We start from the raw sequence: 21,843 nt of genomic DNA on the forward strand, positions 1-21,843 counted from the left end.
AGAGACTGTACTTGTGTAGTGCCTTTGCCGTCTTTAGGGCGGGACTACGTTGTGACTAACCAATCGGAGGAGGTCTTTGTGGAACAAACGTCACTTCTGGTTCCATAAAACCAAGATGGCGACGCCTGTAAAGCGAAACCAAGCCTCCAGGAAGCGCGCCAGACTTTGAAGCCAATTTTATACAGTGGCCAAACGGTGTAATTACTGCAGTTATTTTGATAGTCACAACCCTGCAAAATGACTTGTTTCACCATCAGAATTGGATCCATTTGGGAAGTCTCGAACAATGAAATAATTTCTTTCCTATTCATTATAGCAGAGGGCTAGCCAACTCTGCAGACCGAGATGCTAGTGTGCATGCTCCATGGGCCCAACTATGCATAAGATCTGGGTACTTTTAGGAAGCCTTCCTTACCCAGGAAGTCAAACTTTTTTGACGTCATGCTCCACTGAGCGACTTTCTCAGGAATGAACGGACAACCAATGCTGTATCCAGTTCTCTTTTTACATCCACGAGAGCAACTCAAGCCTTCAAAGTGGCAGTCCACAAATCAGTGGCTAAGTCCACTACTTATGTACAGTTCATGGTACAGTGGGACTTTGAGTTTGAAGCGGAGATTTTCTCACCAGAGCGTCTATAATAACACCTTTTATCATCTTCAACAGCTGTGCAAGAATTTGTCGAGGGCCGTTTCTTCTCTACAAAGCACCACATAGCGTCCGATGTTCCTAAACAACATTCATATAAGATTAACTCCAAGAGAGAATATGGGGGGAAAAAAAGCATCAGGGGTGCTCACAAGACGTTTCACAGGTGATTGGTGTGAATCTTAATACTAACACTCCTACTGATATGTCATCATCCCACCCCTGTGCTAATCAAGAGCACAGCATAGCAGCATCAAGTCACGAATATCAAAGGATGAGGCCAATTATATTTTGTATTATCCTTATTGTCAACAAATCCCTTAAAAAGACCCAAACCAACAATGACTTGATCCCACTAACAAGTATTGACTGTGTATCCAAGGCCTGATATAGCTTATTCCTCTGTGCCAGGAGCTCCATTGTTGTCCAAAAATGATGAAAACCCCACGTGTCACACCGGGTGAGTGGTTGCAGTGGGTGACACGTTCTTACATTACTGTGAGAGCACACACACACACACACACACACACACACACACACACTGTAGTTTATTTTGGGTCAATCCCACGTATGCTGTCCTGCTGCCGGAAATACTCATCGGGGCACCAAATCTGTTTTAATCCACAGCTGAAAATAGTCCGCAACGAAAGCACTATTTTCTCCTCATTGTTAAAAACTGCAGTGCCTTGCTGTTTTAGGAAACTGATAACCCTTTTGATTTATGTATCAAATAGGAATCTGGGTAGGGAACTTGGAAACTATTGAGAGAGTGGTGGTTGTGGCTCTTTTTAGCCAACCTCGGAACCGCTCAGCTGTGATGATGATGTTACCTTTGGGGGCGAGAGCCAACGTTTTGGTGATTCCGGTGTGTTCCAGATAACAGATACACGTCTCAAAGCTTAATAGCTGTCAGACGATAGCCGATGGGTTCTGAGACTGAATTTCAGGCAATGCCTTCTGCCTCTTTTTCTCTGCTCTCCACGTGGATTACAAGCTAAAAAGTTGGTCAATACTGTCAATTCTGACTCCAAACAGATTACTAACAGAAACAAGGATGCTCCTAATACCAAAATCATGTCATATGCATCTATAAACATCTGTTTATAGAGGTTACTACTTCTATCTTGTGTTCTTCTCACACAATACAATCCAGTCAGAGCCAGTTTACATCAAGCTTTACCTCTAAATGATCTTTTATAAACATAAAAAGTTTGGTATCTGGACCAAACCACATGAGCGAATCCTTTCAGGTTTACTGTGCAATTTTATTTGTAAGATGAGGAACAATTTTTCAGCACAGATTTGAAAGAAACAGCACTTTATTTCACTATATGACACTCCAAAACCACCGCTAACAGCTACTAAAACAATCTTTGCAATGCATCTTTGCAGTTTTACACTGTCGTCTGCTGTGGAAACAAAAAAAAAAAACATGTTCTTAGTGAACTTGTGCTCAGTTACTAATACAAATTGCATTAATCCAGGAAATCTGTGTCATATCTCTTAAAACAAACCACAGGGGGAACTTTAATGTCAACCATTTAACAACATCACATTTGTTTTGGTTCAGCGCGCTCCCACATGGGGGAGACATGCTCCTCCCAACTCCTACCCACTTTTGGGGGTTTTGGAAGGAAAGAAAAATGTAGAAATACATAAATATTTCTTCTTTGTGGAAATCCTACAAAACTTCAGCAGCAGACAGGAAGACACGCAGGCAGAGGGAGAAGTCAAGAGTTATTTTAAGGGGTAAAAAATATTGAGACTTAAGTGAAGACAGAGTTAAGAGAAAACACAACTCCTCTCTCTGCAACACTTCAGCTGTGTGTCAGCTCTTTTCGTGCCATGGATCCGTCATCCCAGAAGTTACTCTGAGGGACAAACAAGGACGTGAAGCGGAGAAGAGACAGACAGAGGAGGGAGAAAAGCAGCAAACCTTGGCTGAGGTGAGGAAAAAGCAGTTGTGTGGGAGAGCAGAGGCGAAGAGAGACCGACGAAAGGAGGGGAGTGGAGGAGTGAGGCGCCCCATTCTTCCAGCAAAGTGAGAGGGGAAACGGGGAAAAAGAAGAAGAAGAGGAGAGGAGTGATCAAGAGTTGGGGAAGGAGGGAGAAGAGTCGGCTGGATATGGGGCTTTGTGCTGTTCTCCTCATCTGTCTCTCCCAGGCTGAGTTGGGGAGAGTCTGGGCTCAAGAGCATGAAGGTAAGCCCCCGTTTTTTATAATGCCAACAGCAAATACACACAGATATTCACATGTATTTGAAAACTAACTCCATTTTGACTGCTTTTCTTCTGAGTAGATTCTCAAGTGTTGCACAAAATTGCAAAATTTGGAAATCAGGTTAAAAGAAATGTCATCTGACCTGAATTCTTGTCACTAACTCTGGTAGCAGGCACACTTTTTGAGCACTTTAGAGGGTGGTTTTACATGCGTGTTTGTGCGTGTGTGTGTTTGTGCATGTGTGTGTGTGTGTGTGTGTGTGCTAACAGGTCCCTTGGCATTTCTAACTGTCAGTCACAGGAAACACATGAAAGACTGTGTGCAGGGCTGGATTTTCTCAGGATGCCATACCAAAGCCTCTGTGTTTCTGATTTAAAAAAAATTGTCTGCTTTTCATTTACTTGAGAAATACAGATCAGGTGTCCGAAATCCTGCATCTTAGCAGATAAGTTAATGATGTCGATCAGTATTTTCGTTTATGGCTGGTTTTTTCATTCTAGTCGGCAATTTAGAAAAGTAGAAAAAAATCAAAGAGAGTATTTGCTGAGCTTTGAATACTTAATTTGGAAAGTTTTTTGCTTTTCTATGGTGCTTTATCTCATTTAAATCTGTGTCTAATCACTTAAAATATCACGTCTTGGCTGCTCTGTGCATCTCCTGCATATGCATGCTGTATACTCCTCTGCCTCCCCGTGTGTGTCTGTATGTGTGTATGCCTATGTATGTATTTTTGTTCTCCTTGGAGATGCATTATTTTTAGCCAGCCCCCGTCCTTCCGCTGCCGCTCCTCCTCCTCCGACAATCAGCGTTGCTCTAGTTTCTCTGGCCTCTCCTGTGGTCCCAGTTCCTCTGATCAGGGGCCTGGCTCTGCAGAGGACAGCCCGGCACACTGTGCAGACACCAGAGAGAGAGACAGGTGCCCTCCTAACATTTGGCGACGTAAAGTCCGGCAAAATGTCCACCCTCATCTTCACCACTAAATTACGCTAAATTCGAGGTTTCAGTTCAAGTTATCAGCCTCTCCCCTCTGCAGAAGCCTGACAGCTTCTTCTGCGTGCTTGCTCACCCCAGAAAGTGGAACAGCTCTTAGCTAAATAGGTGGTCCTGCAACCTCGATGATGTCTCACATCTCTTTTGTGGGGCAGTTAACACTCCAACGGAGTTACTTAAAGTTGGTTTCATTGCTGTCCCCAATTTCTCACCATCAAGACTGTCTGCAGTTGATGTGCAAACACAAGAAAACAAGACTGACAGTCTGCAGTCATACTAGCAGCTCTGTAAGGCTGTATTGAAGCACAGTTGTGCTTTAGGCGAAACACTAACCTCAGCATGCTAACTTGCTTGCAAGCAGGGTGATGTTGAGCAGCTACAATGTTTACCATGTTCACCATGTACATTTGGCATATTATCATGCCAACATTTGCCAATTAGCACTAAACACAGAACAACTGAGGCTTAACAACAATTTAACAAGCAACAACAGTTGTTGAGATTATTACCTGAAAAGAACTACGTTTAGGAGTAACATGAAGTTTTTATGCCAAAACTAGTGCCACCAAGTGCTTAACTTATAACAAAAATGAAAACACAATAGTGCCCATAAAAACAGCAATAAATACCAGTGAGAAAAGAGAGGAATAGAGTCGCCCTTAAGTTGCCTCCAGTCCTCTGGGGTAGAGGGAGGTTTTTGAATCAAGATGTTATGATGGTAGAGGCTCAGTGGTCAATGACTGTTGGCCATCAACCCAAGTCCCTGCTTGCTGAAACGCATACGAGCTAATAAAGTTTAATTCATTCAAATTGATGTGAAAAAGTGCACCATGCTCATTTAAAGAGGTTACTTCCCCTGACAAAAACACAGAAGAGGACAGAAAAGAAGAAGAAAACCATGTCCATATGTGTGCTCAGCAAGGAGAATAAATATTTGAAGTCAACACAGAGTGCAGAGAATCTTACTGCATTATATTCCACTGTATTCTGAATTGTCGTCTGGTGCCTGAACTTTGTGTTTTCCTTTACGTAAAGGCTTTTCCACCATAACTGGATGCAGAAAAGGCACATTGTTGCATAGAAATTCACCAGAGTATAGGAAATGAAGTGTTTGATGCTGAACACTTCCTGGGGGTGGACTCACAGACACCCCTCCCCCACAGTGTTGAAACGACAGCTCTCTAAGGTGTACAAACTGCCTTTGCCACCTTCATCTCAAAATAATCCAGGGGAAATCCCCTGACTAGATGGCACCTATACGAAGACATTTCTGATCTAAATCTGCCAGACTGCACTGATCAATACTTTGGTTTTACCTGAGGTTGAAGACAAACGACCTAAATGAGCTAAAAATGCCGTAGAAACCAATATCTCATCTAAAACTTTTTTCTAGGTTGCCACCAATATATCTTTAGAGTCTTATTGTTTTAGCTAAAGGGAAAATGAGTAACTCTGCAGTGCAATGAAGACAAAAGAAAAGCCCAAGAATCTCAACAGGTAATTGTAGTTTCCAAAAGCTGAATGAAAATCTCACATCTGTTAATGGGACAGATGTTCACTTCTGTAAGAATAAATCCATAAATGAAAACATTTTTCTGACAGAAAGCGATGATTAGTGTTAAATTAATAATTGTTATTTCACCCCAGTGCCATCTCAAATGGATTCAAATTAGTCAGCAGCTGCCGTACAGTAAACTGATCTCCTATTGTGAAAACTATGAATACTGCAACACTGAAAAACAGTGAACTAGAAGTGGCCAACACCATCTGCAAACTGGGACTACATGTCAGCAGGACTAACAGCGGAAAATAAATTCCAAATTGTAACAAATAACAACTCCATGACAGTAAATCAGACATTTTCTAAACTCTGAGGCTGATCCATGTGTCCATATTTATCTAAAAGCCACATTTTTCCTTTTCTTTTTTGGGTCTTATCAGCCCAGCTGCCAGTGTTTGTGATTGTGTGTTATGGTTACTGCTGTTCCTCCGAGTGCAAGGTGCCAAATGGCTTCCTCCCACGCCATAAGCTCCAGGCTGGTTTTAACACAGATCGCCCTTTTAAAATCCAACCACAATAAAAACCCCTGTGCTAAACTGCAATGACACACATAGCTGTGACCTCGCGGCGTGATTTCTGTTCCACGAGCGATTCTTATGCCAGAAGACTGCAGGTGCTTCGCTAATCCCTGTCCTGACAGTAACACTGTACCTTATCTCCACAACAGGACTACAGGGTCAAGACTTTGTATCTTGAGATTTAATCATTTCTCCTCTGCTGTGTTTGGACTGTACATAATGGTTCCCTCTCTTCGGCGTTTCTGTCTCTGGACCGAAGCTGTTGGCCTTTTGTTCTCTTTGGTTTGACCTGCAGATAATTCTATTTTCCTTTCCACAACCAAGCCTTTGTGCCCTCAGTGTATCCTCTCTTCTCCTTGAACTTCAAAGTGTTGTACACCAAGAGATTATTTTCAGGAAGTAGGAGGAAATTTATTTTTCGTCCCTGGACCTTCTTCAGCTGAACAGGCTGAATACCATTTAGCTTTTGTCTCAGCTGCTGAACGTGGCTTTGGTTTTTGTCGAGTGTGTCTTCACTTGATGTCCAGCCCTCAAAAGCTTCTATCAAATAGAAGAAGAAATGCGTATTAGTGTTTCCTAGACAACAAAGGAGTAAGGACATGATAAATAATTCTGCTAAAAATATAAAACAAGAAGTAATGAGAGGACGCCACAAAGCCACCCTGGAAAAAGACAAAGAGAGCAAGAGATCAGGGAATGGGATCAGTGGGAGCCAGTAATGGGATGAATGAACATAGTCTATACATCCAGAACACATTGAACATGGTTCACAATGCCGTGTCCTACTTCAACGTGACTCCCAACACCCACTAGATTTGTGGGGTGGCTGCTGCAATGCAGACACATCTGAGGGAGCAGATACAGTGGACACCACTGCCATGCAGGTGCTGTCGGCTCAAAAGAGCAAGATGGCAATCGTACAAAATATATGCCTTTATGTTTAAGCATTTAATTCCCATTCAGGTCAACACTCCTGGCACTGTAACATATGCTGGATTAAACAGCAGGAAATCTGGCATTCTGCTGGTATAAACATCTGTGACACCATCCTAGCATTTACCAGGAACAGCAATAATCTAAACATAGCAGACTGTCAGAATCATTTCCATGCATTTTGTTCTAATAGAGGGGGCAGCATAGTTTATAATTATACTTAAACCACCTCCTATTCACCGGCAAATGTGTCACATCTGTCACTTAAGTCATTGGATATTTGGGCCGTGTTTCAAATTCACCAGGATGTTTTTTTCTGCTCCAGTTTGCACATTCCCAGTGCAGGTTCCACACACATGTGTCTGCCAGACCTGATGCTACTGAGGTCAACTTTACTCAAGTCCTCATGCGAAGCCCAACCCACGCTTGAACTCTTTTTAGCCCCTTTTTTTGTCGGAGGCTCATCCAGGCCCATGTGCAGATGGTTAGACAAGGTTGGAGATCTTCAGGAGAGAAAACAACTCAACGCTCAAGTTTGCAAAGCAAAATCTGAAAGTGACTTTAATGTGTAAAGGCTGCATAAAAATGCATGTGGACTTATATTCTGTAATAACTATAGTAATATCAGCATAGTCTCTGATCTGCCGCTTCCGGTCCTCCTCCTCCTTAAGGCTCCTCCTCATCTCGCCCCCCTGCTGTTTGACGCCTCCTCAGCTGTTTTGTGATCATGATGATGATGATGATGAGCGCTGCCGATCTGACCCAGTTAGGAGCCTCTTGTTCTGAAGCCGTGGAAATAGCTTCCACTGCACCGTAATCAAACGAGATTCTTCATTAGAGCCGCTTCCCCTGTGTTCCTTTCTCTTGTCCTATTTTATCGAAGTCAGTTCTTTCATCGTCTCTTTGTCGTTGTATTTCACTTCTCTAACAACAGAAAACATCTTCTGCTGTGCCCAACAAATAGCAAACTGAATGGATTAAATTGTGAAAGTAAAATGTTTTCTTCTGCTGGGTTTGTGATGCTCAAAACAACGTGTCCACCGTTTTACAGACGTCTCTTTCAAAGTCTATTGGGCCCATTGGCATCCATCACGTGATAAATTACTGGAAACCAGCCTCTGTGTGTAGGCGTGTCATGGAGCTATTGTCATGGAGCTATTGTTATGATTTCCTAGTTGGTTTTGGTGAATTGGTGAATAGTCCCACTGATACCTGATCCAGCATTGTGCGTTGTAACAGAGGCATTTTCAATACTGGTCTCAACGTCAGAACAGCTCAACCATTTATGTTTCAGCAGAGAGAGAAAAACATGTACTTTTGGCCACGTAGAGCAAAAGTATGTGCACACAAATATTACACTCATACAGTTTGTCTCAGTCCAAATCCATGGGCATTCATCTGCTGCTAGAACAGCCTCCACTCCTCTGGTTTCAGGCTTTCCACCAAATTTCTGAACCTGGCTGCAGGGATTCGCTCCCATTCAGCCACAGGAGCATAAGTGAGGTCCGTCACTGATTCGTGGTGATGAGGTCTGGCTCACAGTCCATGCTCCAATTCATCCCAAAGGTGCTGGCCTTCCCAAAACTGTTGCCACACAGCTGGAAGCAAACTACAGGCATTGTTTAAATTACCACTGAATGCTGCACCGTTAAGACTTTAATTAGGACGTGCAGACCTAGCCAAACCAAGAACAACAGCTCCAGACAAAAACTACAAAAAAGTATGTGGACAGGATCCAGGTTTTCCACATACTTATGATCATATGTTGTAAACACAATTCATAAAGATTGATTGAACCTCAGGCTGTCTCTTGTCGTTCCCTCTCTCAAGATGATCATAACAAGCTGTTACTTAATAGCTCTGTTCAGTGAACTAACAGCTCACATAAAATCCAGACGGCTTGTTCTTCAGTAGGAAAACAGCAGAGATGTGCTGAACAACCAGCGAGTTCTGCTGATCTCGCAACTCTGTCGACCAAAAAAAAATGCTCACAAGACCATGAGTCATGGATCAGTTCATGTGAAAAATATACGCATTCATCTGTGATCTGTGAGACATGAATACACACACACACACACACACACACACACACACACACACACATGCATGCATTGTGTGCAAAAATACTTGGCCAGTAAAGAACGCTGGCACCAAATAAAGGCTGTATCACAATTAGGCAACCAAGACAAACACAAATGTCACATAATTAGTTAAAATGCAGCAATTAAAGATAACTATTTCTGCATGACATGAAAAAAAAAAATCCACTCATGAGTCTTCTTTTTTCTTGGTTGCCTGAGTCTTTGTGCAAGTTACTGCTCCAAGACCACAAAACATGGATTTCATTTTCTGTGGACATGTCCGCCTGCTAATGATCCATATTATGGAAACCATAAAAGTGCAGATGTGCCCACCAATTCTGTTGAAAGACGACATTTTACCAGATCATTTTGGGCTGTTTTCACACATTTTAAAATCAATGGGAGAGTTCAAGGCTCATGGATCTCGTTGATGAAGTGTGTGTGTGTCCATTTGATGGCCAATAAAAGGCGAAGAGTTACTGCAGCATGAAGAAAACGTCCTGAACCTGCAGAGTGCAAGAGACATCTGTGTATTCGTGGATTCAAAAGTCCAGGATGTCTCTGAACGCAGGGGCCATGTTTCAGCTCTGTTAGGTTAACGTTATGCCTGTCTTGTTCTAGATGCACTGAGAGGGACTCTTCTGCGGACAGATGGGGATCCGTCCGGTTTTCACAGAGCCAGGAGGGACCAGCAGACCCCTCACAAACACAGAGAAGCCCGCAATGCACAGGCTGAGGGAGGAGGGGGAGGAGTTGATATCAGTACTCTCCCTGACAACGTGACCCGCATAGTGGTGAGATCTACATATTTGACCCTTCGCTCAGTCAGTGCATGTGTAGTTTATCATAATGATAATGGCAGATTGACCCTGAAAACATTTCTCTTTGATTTCAGACAAAGGTAGATAAAGGAAGTCTTTTCATTTCTAGCTGGTGACTGTAGATTCTATTGGGTGAAGAGACAACTATAGTCGGCTATAGCCAGTTTGCTAATTAACATGAAGTCAGTGAGTTGGTCCAGCTACAATATTTCAAAACAAGAGCCTTGCAAAAGGGTCTTTATCCTCCTCAAGACTAAATACATGATGTCATGGTTCTGGCTGTGGTTAAATCTGGTAAATAGTTAGCATCCTCATCAGTTGTTCCATGTACAAGACTTGTTCCCGTGTCTTGAGGATGCTAACTTTTTACCAGCAGCAGCATGTTTTTGTATTTCATGGTAGCTAGGCAGCCCTAGTGCCAGTGTCTGAAATTAACTTTTTAACTCATCGCCTGGCCAAGCATATTTTTTACCCGCCTTTTTGTGTCACACATACATAAACATGAATGTCAGATGCTTTTGCTCTGGAACAGCTTCATAAAGATGTCTGACCAGAGACTGTAATGAGTTTAAATCCTTATTTTATGTGAACAATTTATCATTTATTTTCCAGAATAAACCGCTTTGCAATATTCAAGAGATTAAGGGACAGAATTCTCATTGTGTACAGAGAAAAATGGTCTGTGGATATATGGTATAAACAAACTTCCTGAAGTTTTTGTCTCATAAAGAACAGCTTTGGTGCAGGACCTTAGATGAAGTATAATTCAAACAAAAGACAAAGATCCCTCTGTGCACAGTTGCATTCAGGAACACTACGACTAGCCAAAGAGACCGGAAGGTTTAACGCCACTCCAGAGGAGGACAGACTTTGTTTGTTATGTGAGTTGCAGGTGAAATTGAGAATGAGGTTCATTTTTTGTTTGGCTCTCCAGTTTACGAGGACCCAAGAGGTGTTCTTTTTAGTAAAACGTCCTTCATTTTTGTTGATTTCTTTTGGCTGGATGACTTGATGACTTGATTTATGTTTTAGGAAAGGAACTTTTTTTCTTTGCAGATTTTCTCTGCCAAGCCTGAGAAAGAGGGCAGAATATTTGTTTTATACCGAGCTGTAAAATGTTGTTTTACTACTTTGTAATCAAATGAAAAGTATGTAAATGATTTAACACTGCAGCTGTAATTCTGGTGTCTTGTAAACCCGTGAAGATTGGGCACGAAAATAAACAATCAATGTCATTATATACATTATGTGCTACTGCTGCAACTACTAGGTAGCAGTTTTTTTAACATGAAACTTACTAAAAATGCATCTGCTTGATGATGCTAACACATTGTACTTACAGACAAATAGTTTCCAAGGCAGAAGCGAGTAGAAAAGCATTCATCAGCAACATGAGTCCAGTACTGACCTGTCTGTCTGCTGCACTGAGGAATGTGTCTGTCTGACTGCTGGGTTACAGTCAATGCAAATGAAATACATGTTTTTAACCCTTTTGACCTAAACTTGTTATACTTTTAACTAACTTACTTTTTAGATGACTAACTTAACATTAAAGACAGGACACATTAGTTTCAGTACATTTCACTGAGATAATGAGGCCAGAGCAAATTTTAAGCAAAATTATTTTGTCAAATCTGAAACTTGTGTGGTTCATTTACATAATACTATGGAGGAAAGCTGCAAGAAGTGCAGCTGCTACTGATTCAGCTGTCAAAACTGCAAAAAAGAATAGACAAAACAAACAGGCCTTCTGTTGGAGAAAATGTTGAACCTCAATGGCGAATCATTTCCATGTCTTTTGGGCCTGCCCAAAAATCCAATCATACTGGGGGGAGGTGGCTAATGAGATAAACAAAATAATGGGAGTGGAGTTAGTTTATTCTTTTGTTACTTTATATCTTGGTAAAATACCTGAAACACTCCTACACAAAGATAAATATCTATTGAAGATACTTTTGGCAAGTAGCAGGAAAGCTATAACCCGAAAATGGTTGCAGGTTGATCCTCCAACATTGGCCCAGTGGCATGGGATAGTGAAAGAAATCTACCGTATGGAGAGACTTACTTTTGTTTTAAGACTTGAGTCAGAGAAATGTACTGAACAATGGGAAAAATGGATTATGTATGCACTCTGTTTAGAATAGTATGACATGATGTATGGAGAAAAATGTGTTGAGATTTTAAATGTAACACCCACGATGACCTCATGTTCTTTTTTTATATTTCAAAGAATTGAATAATAAAAAAAAAACAAACAGGCTTACCGTGTAGGCCTATGGTCGCCCAGGGTGGTATAACATACTGTGTATTACAGGTGGATGTGTTACAGGCTGTGAAAATCATGGCCCATTACATCACTTCATTCATGCGGTGTTTCAGGATCCTGTGAAGAGTTTTCCTCAGACAAAACATATTGTCTGTTATGTTGGGAGTAGCCAATGTCCCTTTACAGTGCCATGAAACTAGGCCTAGTTATCATGTCGAACTCCGACAAGACAGAAGCAGCGCACCCATCAATTACATGACAAAGTGGTAGAGACTCTCAGCATGGTACAAACATTTACCGGCCAGTGTGGCAGATAGTCTTCTTACATTTACTCGCCAACAGAAAATCTCCCAGCATTTGGCTCTTGGCGGAATTGGCTGTGGACCCTTCGATAATGTTTGAATGAAAAATGATGTTTGTATCTTCAAACATTATGTTCCACTTCTGCAAGAGAAAAGACTTTGAGGATTGGGTGAACATAATGTTTAGCTGGTTTCAGCTGGTGTCACAAACAGAGCTAGAAGACCCATGGAGAAGAATGGGGAGGTCATGATCCTACATAGCTAGCTACCTAGCTACGTACATGAGAAATAAATAATAAATTCTCACAAATTTGTACTTTTCAATCTGTACTTTTTGTTTTAAAAAGGGACAGACTATTTAATTTAATTGTATTTTATTGTGTCTAAGTTTCTGTTCAATTTTGTATTTTAATATTTTGTATTGTTGTGACGACCTCTGTACCGCACTCTGGCACAACAATTTCCTCCAGGATAAATAAAGTCGGTCTTATTCTTATTCTTATTCTTATAATGACCGAAATACTTCTATAAATATGGTGACCAGCATGGATGGGATCAGGTTGTTGTAGGGTGATTTGCAGGCACTGGCATATTTCTTAGATCTTCATGAAAAAATGTTCTGCTCGTAGCAGCTGAACCTTTGTTTTGGCTGAATTCAGATGAATCTCTCACTTCAGATTATTTTGTGAAAAACAAAACAAAATATTTGCTGTCGCAACAAGAAATCGGCAAACCTAAACACAATGTCAGTGCAGAATGAATGAAGAGAAACTGTCTGGTTTTTATTAGGGAGTTATTTATGTTAACTATGGACACGTTGCATTGAAATAATGCTCTTCTGAGCTAAAGAAGCTTTGAGTGGAAATCATTTTCTTTAGATTTTAGTGGACTTACCTTGTGGCGTTTTCCATTCATTACCTTTTACATCTGTGAGTGTGTATGATGAGGTTTGTATCTTATGGCCCAGGCTCTTCTCTCACTTGAATCAATCTCAGTAAAATTCACCCCAAATAAAACTCTGTTGTACTTTTTTTTTTTTTTTTTTTCCTCTCCCAACAATTCAAATTGGAAACAGACGTCAGCCTCGTCCTGCCAACTTACAGTGTTTGTTTAAGCGTGGCCGTGCGTGCATACGTGCACGTGTGTGTGCTTCTGGATGACTCACTTGGACAAGATCACAAGTAGCCCTGTTGCACTGCTGCTGCTGCCTTTTTTTTGGTGGGGGGGAGGTCTGGTCCCAATTTCCAAGACCCTCCACCTCTTGCCCACTGGGAAGCTTTTCAATAAATCAGTCAGCTGTGAGGGAAAAGTATGATTACTTCCTTCTCCTCACCTAGAAATACCCCCCCCCCTTCTAGAAAACAGAGGCTGGTGTCAGGCTGTGGAGATGGGAGAAAAAAGTGGGTCACTTGCTGTATGTGGAGCAGCCGGAGAGGCAGTGAGAGCGCTGCATTTAACTGCTCCACTTTCAGAGCCCACACTAAACCCCAGAACCATTGCTCTCTGTCACCTTGAACTGTGGCATACATTAATAACGCCGTCAAGACGAGAGATCTGTATGAAGGCACATGCCCTCGTTGTCAAAGCACTGTGTGTAACGTGTAAACAGCTCCCCCAAGTGGAACTGTGTGGACGGAAATAGAGGAGATAAATCCCAGATGTCTGGTGCAATGGTTCCCATACAATCAAGCCCTGGACACAGAGCAGCCTCCTCTTACAGTCCCCTTCTGATTGTCGGCACGGTTTTGATTTCATAGGATGACTTTCTCATATTGTCCTATATTTTCAGAAAGAAACAAAAAGAAAGTAGAGAAAAGTCTCGCTTCTACCTTACGGTTCCAACCAAACAACTAATCAATGGATCAAGAAAACGATGGAAATGTTAATTGATAATGAAAATAACTTTATATACTTTTATAACTGTACATGCAGAACACGTGTTGCTAACGTTTAACCAGAGGTGGTTTCCTTAAATTTGATTTTCTTTCAATTAAACTTTTCTCTCCAACTGATTGATCAAAGCAGTAACCACCACCTGCAAACAGATTTGTGATCATGTTCTGTATATTCTTTGGTTTATTACAATACAGACCTGCAGGGTTTAATCTCTACAAAATAATTTTAACTGGTCAACAAAGATATTTTGGTACCTGTGGTAAATTTAACTGTGAAATAGTCAGATCATTAATAATGTAAATCAGTGGCTGTTAAACCTACTCTGCCTCATCAGGACTAACGCTTTACGGAAACTTTGCTAATGAGCGGCCTCTTTCTCTCAGGAGGACTCCCAGAGGTACTACAGATGGCAGAGTTTTGGTCCAACAGACAGACGGACTGAAGACTTGTGGGTGAATCTGAACAACCTGCACAAGAGCCAAGTCCAAATCCACGGCATACTGTCCAATACACACCGGCAGGCAGCGGTGAGACACACACACACACACACACACACACCTGCCACTTACCCTAACTTTAACCACCACAACTAAACCTCCAACCTGAACCCTTCTCTCGTTTTTAAAGCACTGAGGAGTGGCGTAAATATAATCAGATTCATTTTATTGTCTCTTGGAGATCTGCCTGCAGAGAGAATGTCTCTCAAACGTCTTAACTCTAAATGACTTAAATGACATTAAGGCCTAACTGACATAACTGGATGACTACAGAAAAAGAGAAAAAAGTTTTATTACTTAAAAATGTTTTTACTAACTTATTGTCGTAGCACTTTCTTTTGATGTGTGTTTGATTTTGTCAGTTCCCCCTTTTCACTAACTGATTTCATCCCATGTATGCACCATTGTGTCGGTTTGTTTAATTCATTTCAAAGCCCTTAGCTAAGATCTTTTCTTATAACACATTATATTATATCATTTCATATTCACAATACCTATAATATACATTTTATAGGTATGAAGCAGATTAAAATATAATTTTCACTTCTTTAATCACCTTGACCCCATATTGGCGGTCCTCCAGAGACCCTGGGGGACTTGTTAATAATAAAGTTCCCACTAACTCATCTGTATTTAAAGAGGGCACTTATGAACTATTTAGATTTTTAAGGAGTTTTTTCATTACAAAGAGTTGTTAACACTCACCGTCCCCTTGAGCCCCTGCAGTTTAACCCAAACGAAGCCTTCGAACCTTAAAACCAAGTCTTAACCCTCAAACGACCCTTTGAAGTTGTCAGAAGCAGGCAAGTGGTCCTCACAATGCAGGAGTGTCCTCACAGTGATGGTTTCAAACCAAATACACACACACACACTAACACACAACTGTCTGATCTATCACCCAGCCATGTTTGATATGTTTTCTCTAATCCACAGAGGGTGGCACTTTCTTTTGACTTCCCTTTTTATGGACACCACTTGAGGCAAATAATTGTAGCGACTGGTGGTGAGTTTCTCTTTACTTTACTCGATATCATAGCAGCGCTCGCAAGTGTGCTGAAGGAGACTTTGTCCTACCCTGGGGAAATTTTCTGGCATGCCTGGCTTTAATAAATCTGGTTAATTGTAAATGCCTTCATTTGATGGTTTTAATTGCTTAAAGACTTGCGGTGCATGCCCTACATTTTTAACCCAAAGAAAAACTTTCATGCAAGACAGAGTTGTTTGTTGATTCAACAATGTGTTAAGCTAATGAATGTGCACGGGGTGAGAATGAAAATGTGGAGTCTGGAGCTAATTTATTTCCATCCCATACAGAAATAAAGGGAAACAACAGCTGCCTGGTAAAAGGGTTTGTTTGTTTAAAATTTTTCCCCACCAGTGACACTACCATACCTGACTTTCAGTACTGGTAAAAACAGCAGATCTTTTTAATACCATACTGAGAAATAGGTTTTTAAACAAAACCCTTTTTGTGCATGTTGAATGTCGTGAACTTTGCATGAGTAAAATGTTCACCATCCATTCAAAGAGTAGTATGTGACAGACTTTGGTTGGTAGCAAGAAAGTATTTAAACACATTTTAAGATATGAATGTCTACATAAAACATTTGTACATGTGTTTCTGCCCAGGGTTCATCTTCATGGGGGAGATAACTCATCGAATGCTGACTGCCACACAGTACGTCGCCCCCCTCATGGCCAACTTTGACCCCAGCTTCTCCAAAAACTCAACCGTGAGGTACTCGGACAACGGTAAGCAGGAGCTCCACTGTGAAGCCGGTCACGTTTGGGAGCTCCTGGTTTTCTTTGACCAGCCTCTGTATCCTGCTCTGCTCAGGTCATCTATTTGTGGTGCAGTGGGACAAAGTGCGGCTGAAGGACCGAGAGCCTGAAGGACCTTTTACTTTCCAGGCAGCGCTTCACAGAAATGGAACGATTGTTTTCAACTACAGAGACGTAAGTTATGGATTTCAACGTAGTTGTTTTCTTCATCGTCTCTACAGTCTTATTCATACAGTTTCATCATGTTTCATTTATCATTAACGCTGCTGTTATTTTTCAGATCCCTGTACCTGTGGAGAAAATTAATTCCACAGAGCATCCAGTCAAAGTGGGACTGTCTGATGCTTTCATGGCGTTCCTCCCTTCAGCACAGCTCTCAGGTCAGTTCCCCAGAAAAAACTGTGTTGTTTTTTTTTTTAAATTGCTGCTGCTGTGACGATAATATAATTCAGTTTTCAAGTAGAAATACCATTTCATTATCATTATCACTATCATTGTAAATTGAATATCTTTGAGTTTTGGACTCTTGACTGAACAAAAGATAGATATTTTATGGACCAAACGAATAATTGATGAATTGAGAGAATCTGCAGATTAATCGATAATGAAAATAACCTAATGGAGATCAGACACATTGGGATCCTACTTGATCCTACATCATTTTCTACCAAATCTTTATCTTGTTATAACATATGAGCCACATATGAGTCATTACTGATATTAGTAAGGTTTTTCTATATCTATGGTTTCTCTGCCCTTACTTTCTGTTCTCACTCCCTTGAAATGTGATCTTGAATGTAATGAGAGAAGGAGGCAGATAGATTATTAACAGTAAACTAAAATATTATTTATGAATGTCATGAAAACTCTTTGTGTCTTGTGAAGGCAGCAGCGTCAGGTTTTAAACACACGGAGCAGAAACAGAAAACACACTAACATTTAATATTTGTCTTGAAGATGCGAGGCGTCGTACGATCTATGAGTATCATCGTGTTGAGATTGACACCACGAAGATTGTTAGCAGATCTGCATTTGAGTTCACACCTCTGCCCAGTAAGTACCCCGACCCACAAACCGACCTGTGAGTGACAGCCCGGCCTCATTACTCACCTCTCTAACTTTAGAGCACCGTGTGTCTGATTCCCCCAGCTTGTCTTCAGCACACATCCTGTGATCTCTGCCTAACGTCCAACTTGACGACTGACTGCGGCTGGTGCAACACTCTTCAACGGTAGGATGACATTTTGAAAGCATAACCTCGTGATGACGCCCAGAGAGCCTGGCTCTTCTCATTTTGTCCTCACTGAGTTTCAGATGTTCTGACGGCATCGACCGGCACAGACAGGAGTGGTTAGATTATAACTGCCCTGAAGAGGTGAGACACATTTCCTGTTAATTCAGTGGAGAAACAAGCACCTGTTTCATTTATTTCCTGAGTCATTCCTGTGGGCATCCACTCAGGCAAAAGGCACATGTGAGGACTACAACCCGGTGCTGCCTGAGGGATCTATGAGCTCCTTCAACCACTCCTCCCCAGGCCCGACGCTGGCTTCAGCTGTGATCGAAGACCAGCCTGTGACTCGAGGTAAATCTCTGACGGAGGCTCAGGGGGGAAACAGACAGTAAGGTATGCCAGCGAAGGCTCGTCTGAATCCTGCAGGTGGGAAAATGTCTGGAGAAAGCTTATAAATATAAATATATTAGAATATTGTGAAATCAAACAAGAGAAATCTTCTTAATCCCCGCTGAAAACTGAATCCAAATCACAGGAGTCGATGTTTTGTTTGGTTTGAGACTGTAATGTATCTATAATAGTACAACATATCAGATTTTATCAGGTATAGAAAGCTGGAAATCCTGGATTTTTTCCACAGTGTGTGCACAGTCCAAAAACCTTTATTAAGCCAGAGAAAGGCACGCATTGTCTGATATTAAGAAACATACAAAGAATAAGATCTTAACCACTAGAAAGTTCAATAATGTCACCAAACAATAACATTTTTAAGAAAGCAGACAAGGTAAAAAGTTTTTTGATTCCTAAAAGAGAAACCACATCACTTAAAGAACACAATTTGGTTTATTATAATTTAATTTTTGTTTAAATTTGGTTTATTCTTATTCTTTTCCTTTCAGTTATAATAACTTTCTATAATCTGAATGTGGTGAGACTGGACGGGACAAGTAAGCAGACAACCAGACCAGGTTTTAAACACATTTCCAGGTTAGCCAGAGTTATCTGGAAGAAGAAACAAAGGCAGACAGCATGATGGTGACCCAAAGTTGTACATTTACTTCCTACTTCCTACTGTTATACTTGCAAGTAGTTGTCCACACAACATTTCAGGTGCGCTCACTTTCAGTTTGACCTCCAAACGAAGCCATTTAGATCATTTAGCTGCACTATTGGATGAACTTCTGACTTTGTTGTTCCCAGATCTCACTATTTGGGTACAATGTTAGTATTACTGATAGCAAAGGGCTCAAACTGTGGCGGTACAAGTTGTGTTAAACCAGAATTATCCTTTGGACCCTCTCATTGATTTTGCACACAGATTTCTTCCTTTTGTTCTGTTTTTTTTCTCTACTATGTAAGTGATGCATGAATTAAGATGAGTCGAGATCATCTTTTCCTGAGCATTTAGCAGTGTGCTGTAGGTTATAACACACTCACATTAGTTGGCAAGTACAAGTAGACCTCTTGTGGTCATTTGCTTTGCTCAAGCTCACTCTAACAGTCTAACCGGCCTACAAATCATATCCTCCAGACGTAAGGCAGTGTGTTTGTTTGGTACAGACCCAAGCGAAAGCCACATCAACATCATTTTAGATGTTTTCTCCTTCCTTTCAGATCTACAGACGGGCCCTCCGAACCATAAGGGGATAACAGAGAACACAGCCATTATAGCAGGCGTGGTGGCTGCTCTAGTTCTGCTTGTAGCTCTGACCTTACTGGCTGTCTACTACATCAACACGCACCCCACAGTCGCTCCACCGTTCTACCTCATGCAGGTGAGCAGAGCAAATATATTATCATATATTCTGTATGTAGAGTCCACAGTTTGTTAGTTTTTTTTTGTTTAAAGATATCCCACGTGCACGCTCTTGTTTGTCTGCTGCCTGGCCTTTAGCAACTACTGTCTGTTGTTCGTAGCGACGCACCAATAACTACTGGCCGTCTATGAAGTTCCGCAACCAGGGATGTCACTCCAGTTACGCAGAGGTCGAGCTTGGGGGTCATGAAAAGGAAGGATTCATCGAGGCTGAGCAGTGCTGCTAAGGGTCCTGGACTTGCGAGAAAGGACCCCATCTTGAGGACTGCAAAGATGTTACAAGGGGATGAATATGGACCATCAGGCCGACCATCAACACAGGATGTCCCGACTCCACCCGTGGCGACAGGACAGTGTTTACTGTACTCTTGTAGCTCTCGCCAGCTTTCTCCGTGTCTTTTGCTCTTTGCCATCACACAGGGGATTTGCCATTTTATCCGAGGGTTGGAGGGTCTGAGAGGAAGGCGCCTGTGCAGAAATGATGAGATGAAAACGTGTAACTGTACAAAACCCATCAATGCAAGCGGATGTCAGGGAATGAATCGAACTAGCCTTCATACTGCAAACCAATGTACAGCTCAACTTAACCATGTGTTTTTGTTTTCATTTCAGTTTTTTTTTTTTTTTTTTTCATGAAACCATGAAACCAATGATTGGTTCATAACACGTTATATCTCTGTGGACTTCACTATAACAGATATTTAGCTATATAACTGATAGTGACTATAATGATCATCTTGAACTTCTCTGGAAAAAAAATCTTGTTTGGATGAATTTTAGAGACATCAAGTTATGACAGTTTTCTTTAAACCTTTCTGTTTAAATGTCTTCTAATAAAAGCTGGTGGCGAGTGTTGATATTAATCTCTTGGCCTATATTTAGTAAACTAGGCTACAAGCTGATATTTCATTTTTGATAATTAATGAGCTCTAAATGCACTCATTCGTCAAAGGTTGTAGGAAAGTGACAAACTAATCTATCCTGTTGTTTTGCTCAAATGCATATAAACACTGGCCTGCATCTAATTCAGTTGGCCACCAAGACTTTGCATATTTTGACTTAATATCCAGACACAAGTGGTGTGAAGATAATTAAAATGATAGCGTGTACACAAATGATACTAGCCCTGAATGGTACGCAGTGTAATATTCTTATTTTTGTGATACCTTCTACCTAAGAAGTCATTTTGTTACACATATTTATTACAGGAGGGAATATTTGTGTCCCCCACTTTGATGGAAAAATATATATTTTCTTTTAGTCACACAATATTATCATTTATGCCCATTCCTCCCCTCCCACCACTCAAGTGACTGGTCAAAATGGAGTTGTTGGTGAGTTTCACTTAGGTAAAATCTCAAACACTGAACAAGTGTGAATGCAAGTAAACATCTGTTTTTTTATTTGTATGTTTGTGGTTTGTGAACAACATGAAAATAAAGCAAAGGCAGAAAAAAAAAAATAATACAAACAGAATCAGTCACTATTAGCGAATGACTACAAACAGGCATTGCATAGCTCTGCCACATGATGGAGACAGAAGACTGCAAGAAAGTCCATCCCAAAGCATGCAACTTATAACTACTACCAACAGGACAGAGGCTTTAATCACAGAAACACAGACTGTCTTTTGCACAGCTGAAGCTAAACAGAGAAACATCTATGCAGCAAACAAAGACACATTTCCACATAGAGTTTATTTGAAACTGAAACTGATGTAATAACACAGTTAAATTAACATACAGGCATGTTGGCTGCTTGTAACTAATTACATGGAGGAGTTTCAAATGACTTAAGATGACAAATTAAGGGTTGGCTAGGGTTAGCTAGAAGCTAACACTGCTAAATTAGCATTGCTAATAACCAGAGAAAACTATTGAACAGCTGATCTGCACACTACCAACTATGGAGGCGGAACAAACCATTCCGAAGAGGGGAGGGTGGAATAGTCCAAGTGATGCCAGCATTAATACTATATTTTAAAGGAAAGGAAATCAACCATTAAAATACTTCTAAAATAATAAAAGTGAGTCAGACAGAAGAAGACATTCATGAGGTTTGATTCACTGAAATCTCAAAGAAATGTAGGGTTCAGGTTAAACGTTATTAAGAGTAGATTAACCGTTAACCTCATAACAGTTGCTAACGGTTGCTTCCCATTCACCGTGCGGGGTATTAATACTAAGTACAGTATTTTACAATGTTAAATACAACGACGGGACGGTAAATAAGCGGCTGAGACACGACAACGAAGGTAAATTAGGAGGAGTTGGAAAAG

At 41.0% G+C, this 21,843-nt stretch overlaps 1 protein-coding gene across 1 annotated transcript; it reads left to right on the forward strand.

Annotated features, from left to right (window-relative positions):
- The first annotated feature begins 2,338 nt into the window (after positions 1-2,338).
- Positions 2,339-20,415, forward strand: LOC139219799 (plexin domain-containing protein 1-like). The gene is made up of 13 exons (XM_070851765.1): positions 2,339-2,849; positions 9,573-9,745; positions 14,620-14,763; positions 15,667-15,736; positions 16,363-16,485; positions 16,571-16,689; positions 16,796-16,895; positions 17,473-17,568; positions 17,665-17,746; positions 17,830-17,890; positions 17,977-18,100; positions 19,364-19,524; positions 19,667-20,415. Exons 1-13 carry the CDS (start codon positions 2,774-2,776, stop codon positions 19,790-19,792), a joined length of 1,455 nt encoding a protein of 484 aa, XP_070707866.1. The 5' UTR covers positions 2,339-2,773; the 3' UTR covers positions 19,793-20,415.
- The last annotated feature ends 1,428 nt before the right edge of the window (positions 20,416-21,843 follow it).

This window comes from Pempheris klunzingeri, chromosome 20 (genome assembly GCF_042242105.1).
Source record: "Pempheris klunzingeri isolate RE-2024b chromosome 20, fPemKlu1.hap1, whole genome shotgun sequence".
Lineage (NCBI taxonomy): Eukaryota > Metazoa > Chordata > Actinopteri > Acropomatiformes > Pempheridae > Pempheris > Pempheris klunzingeri.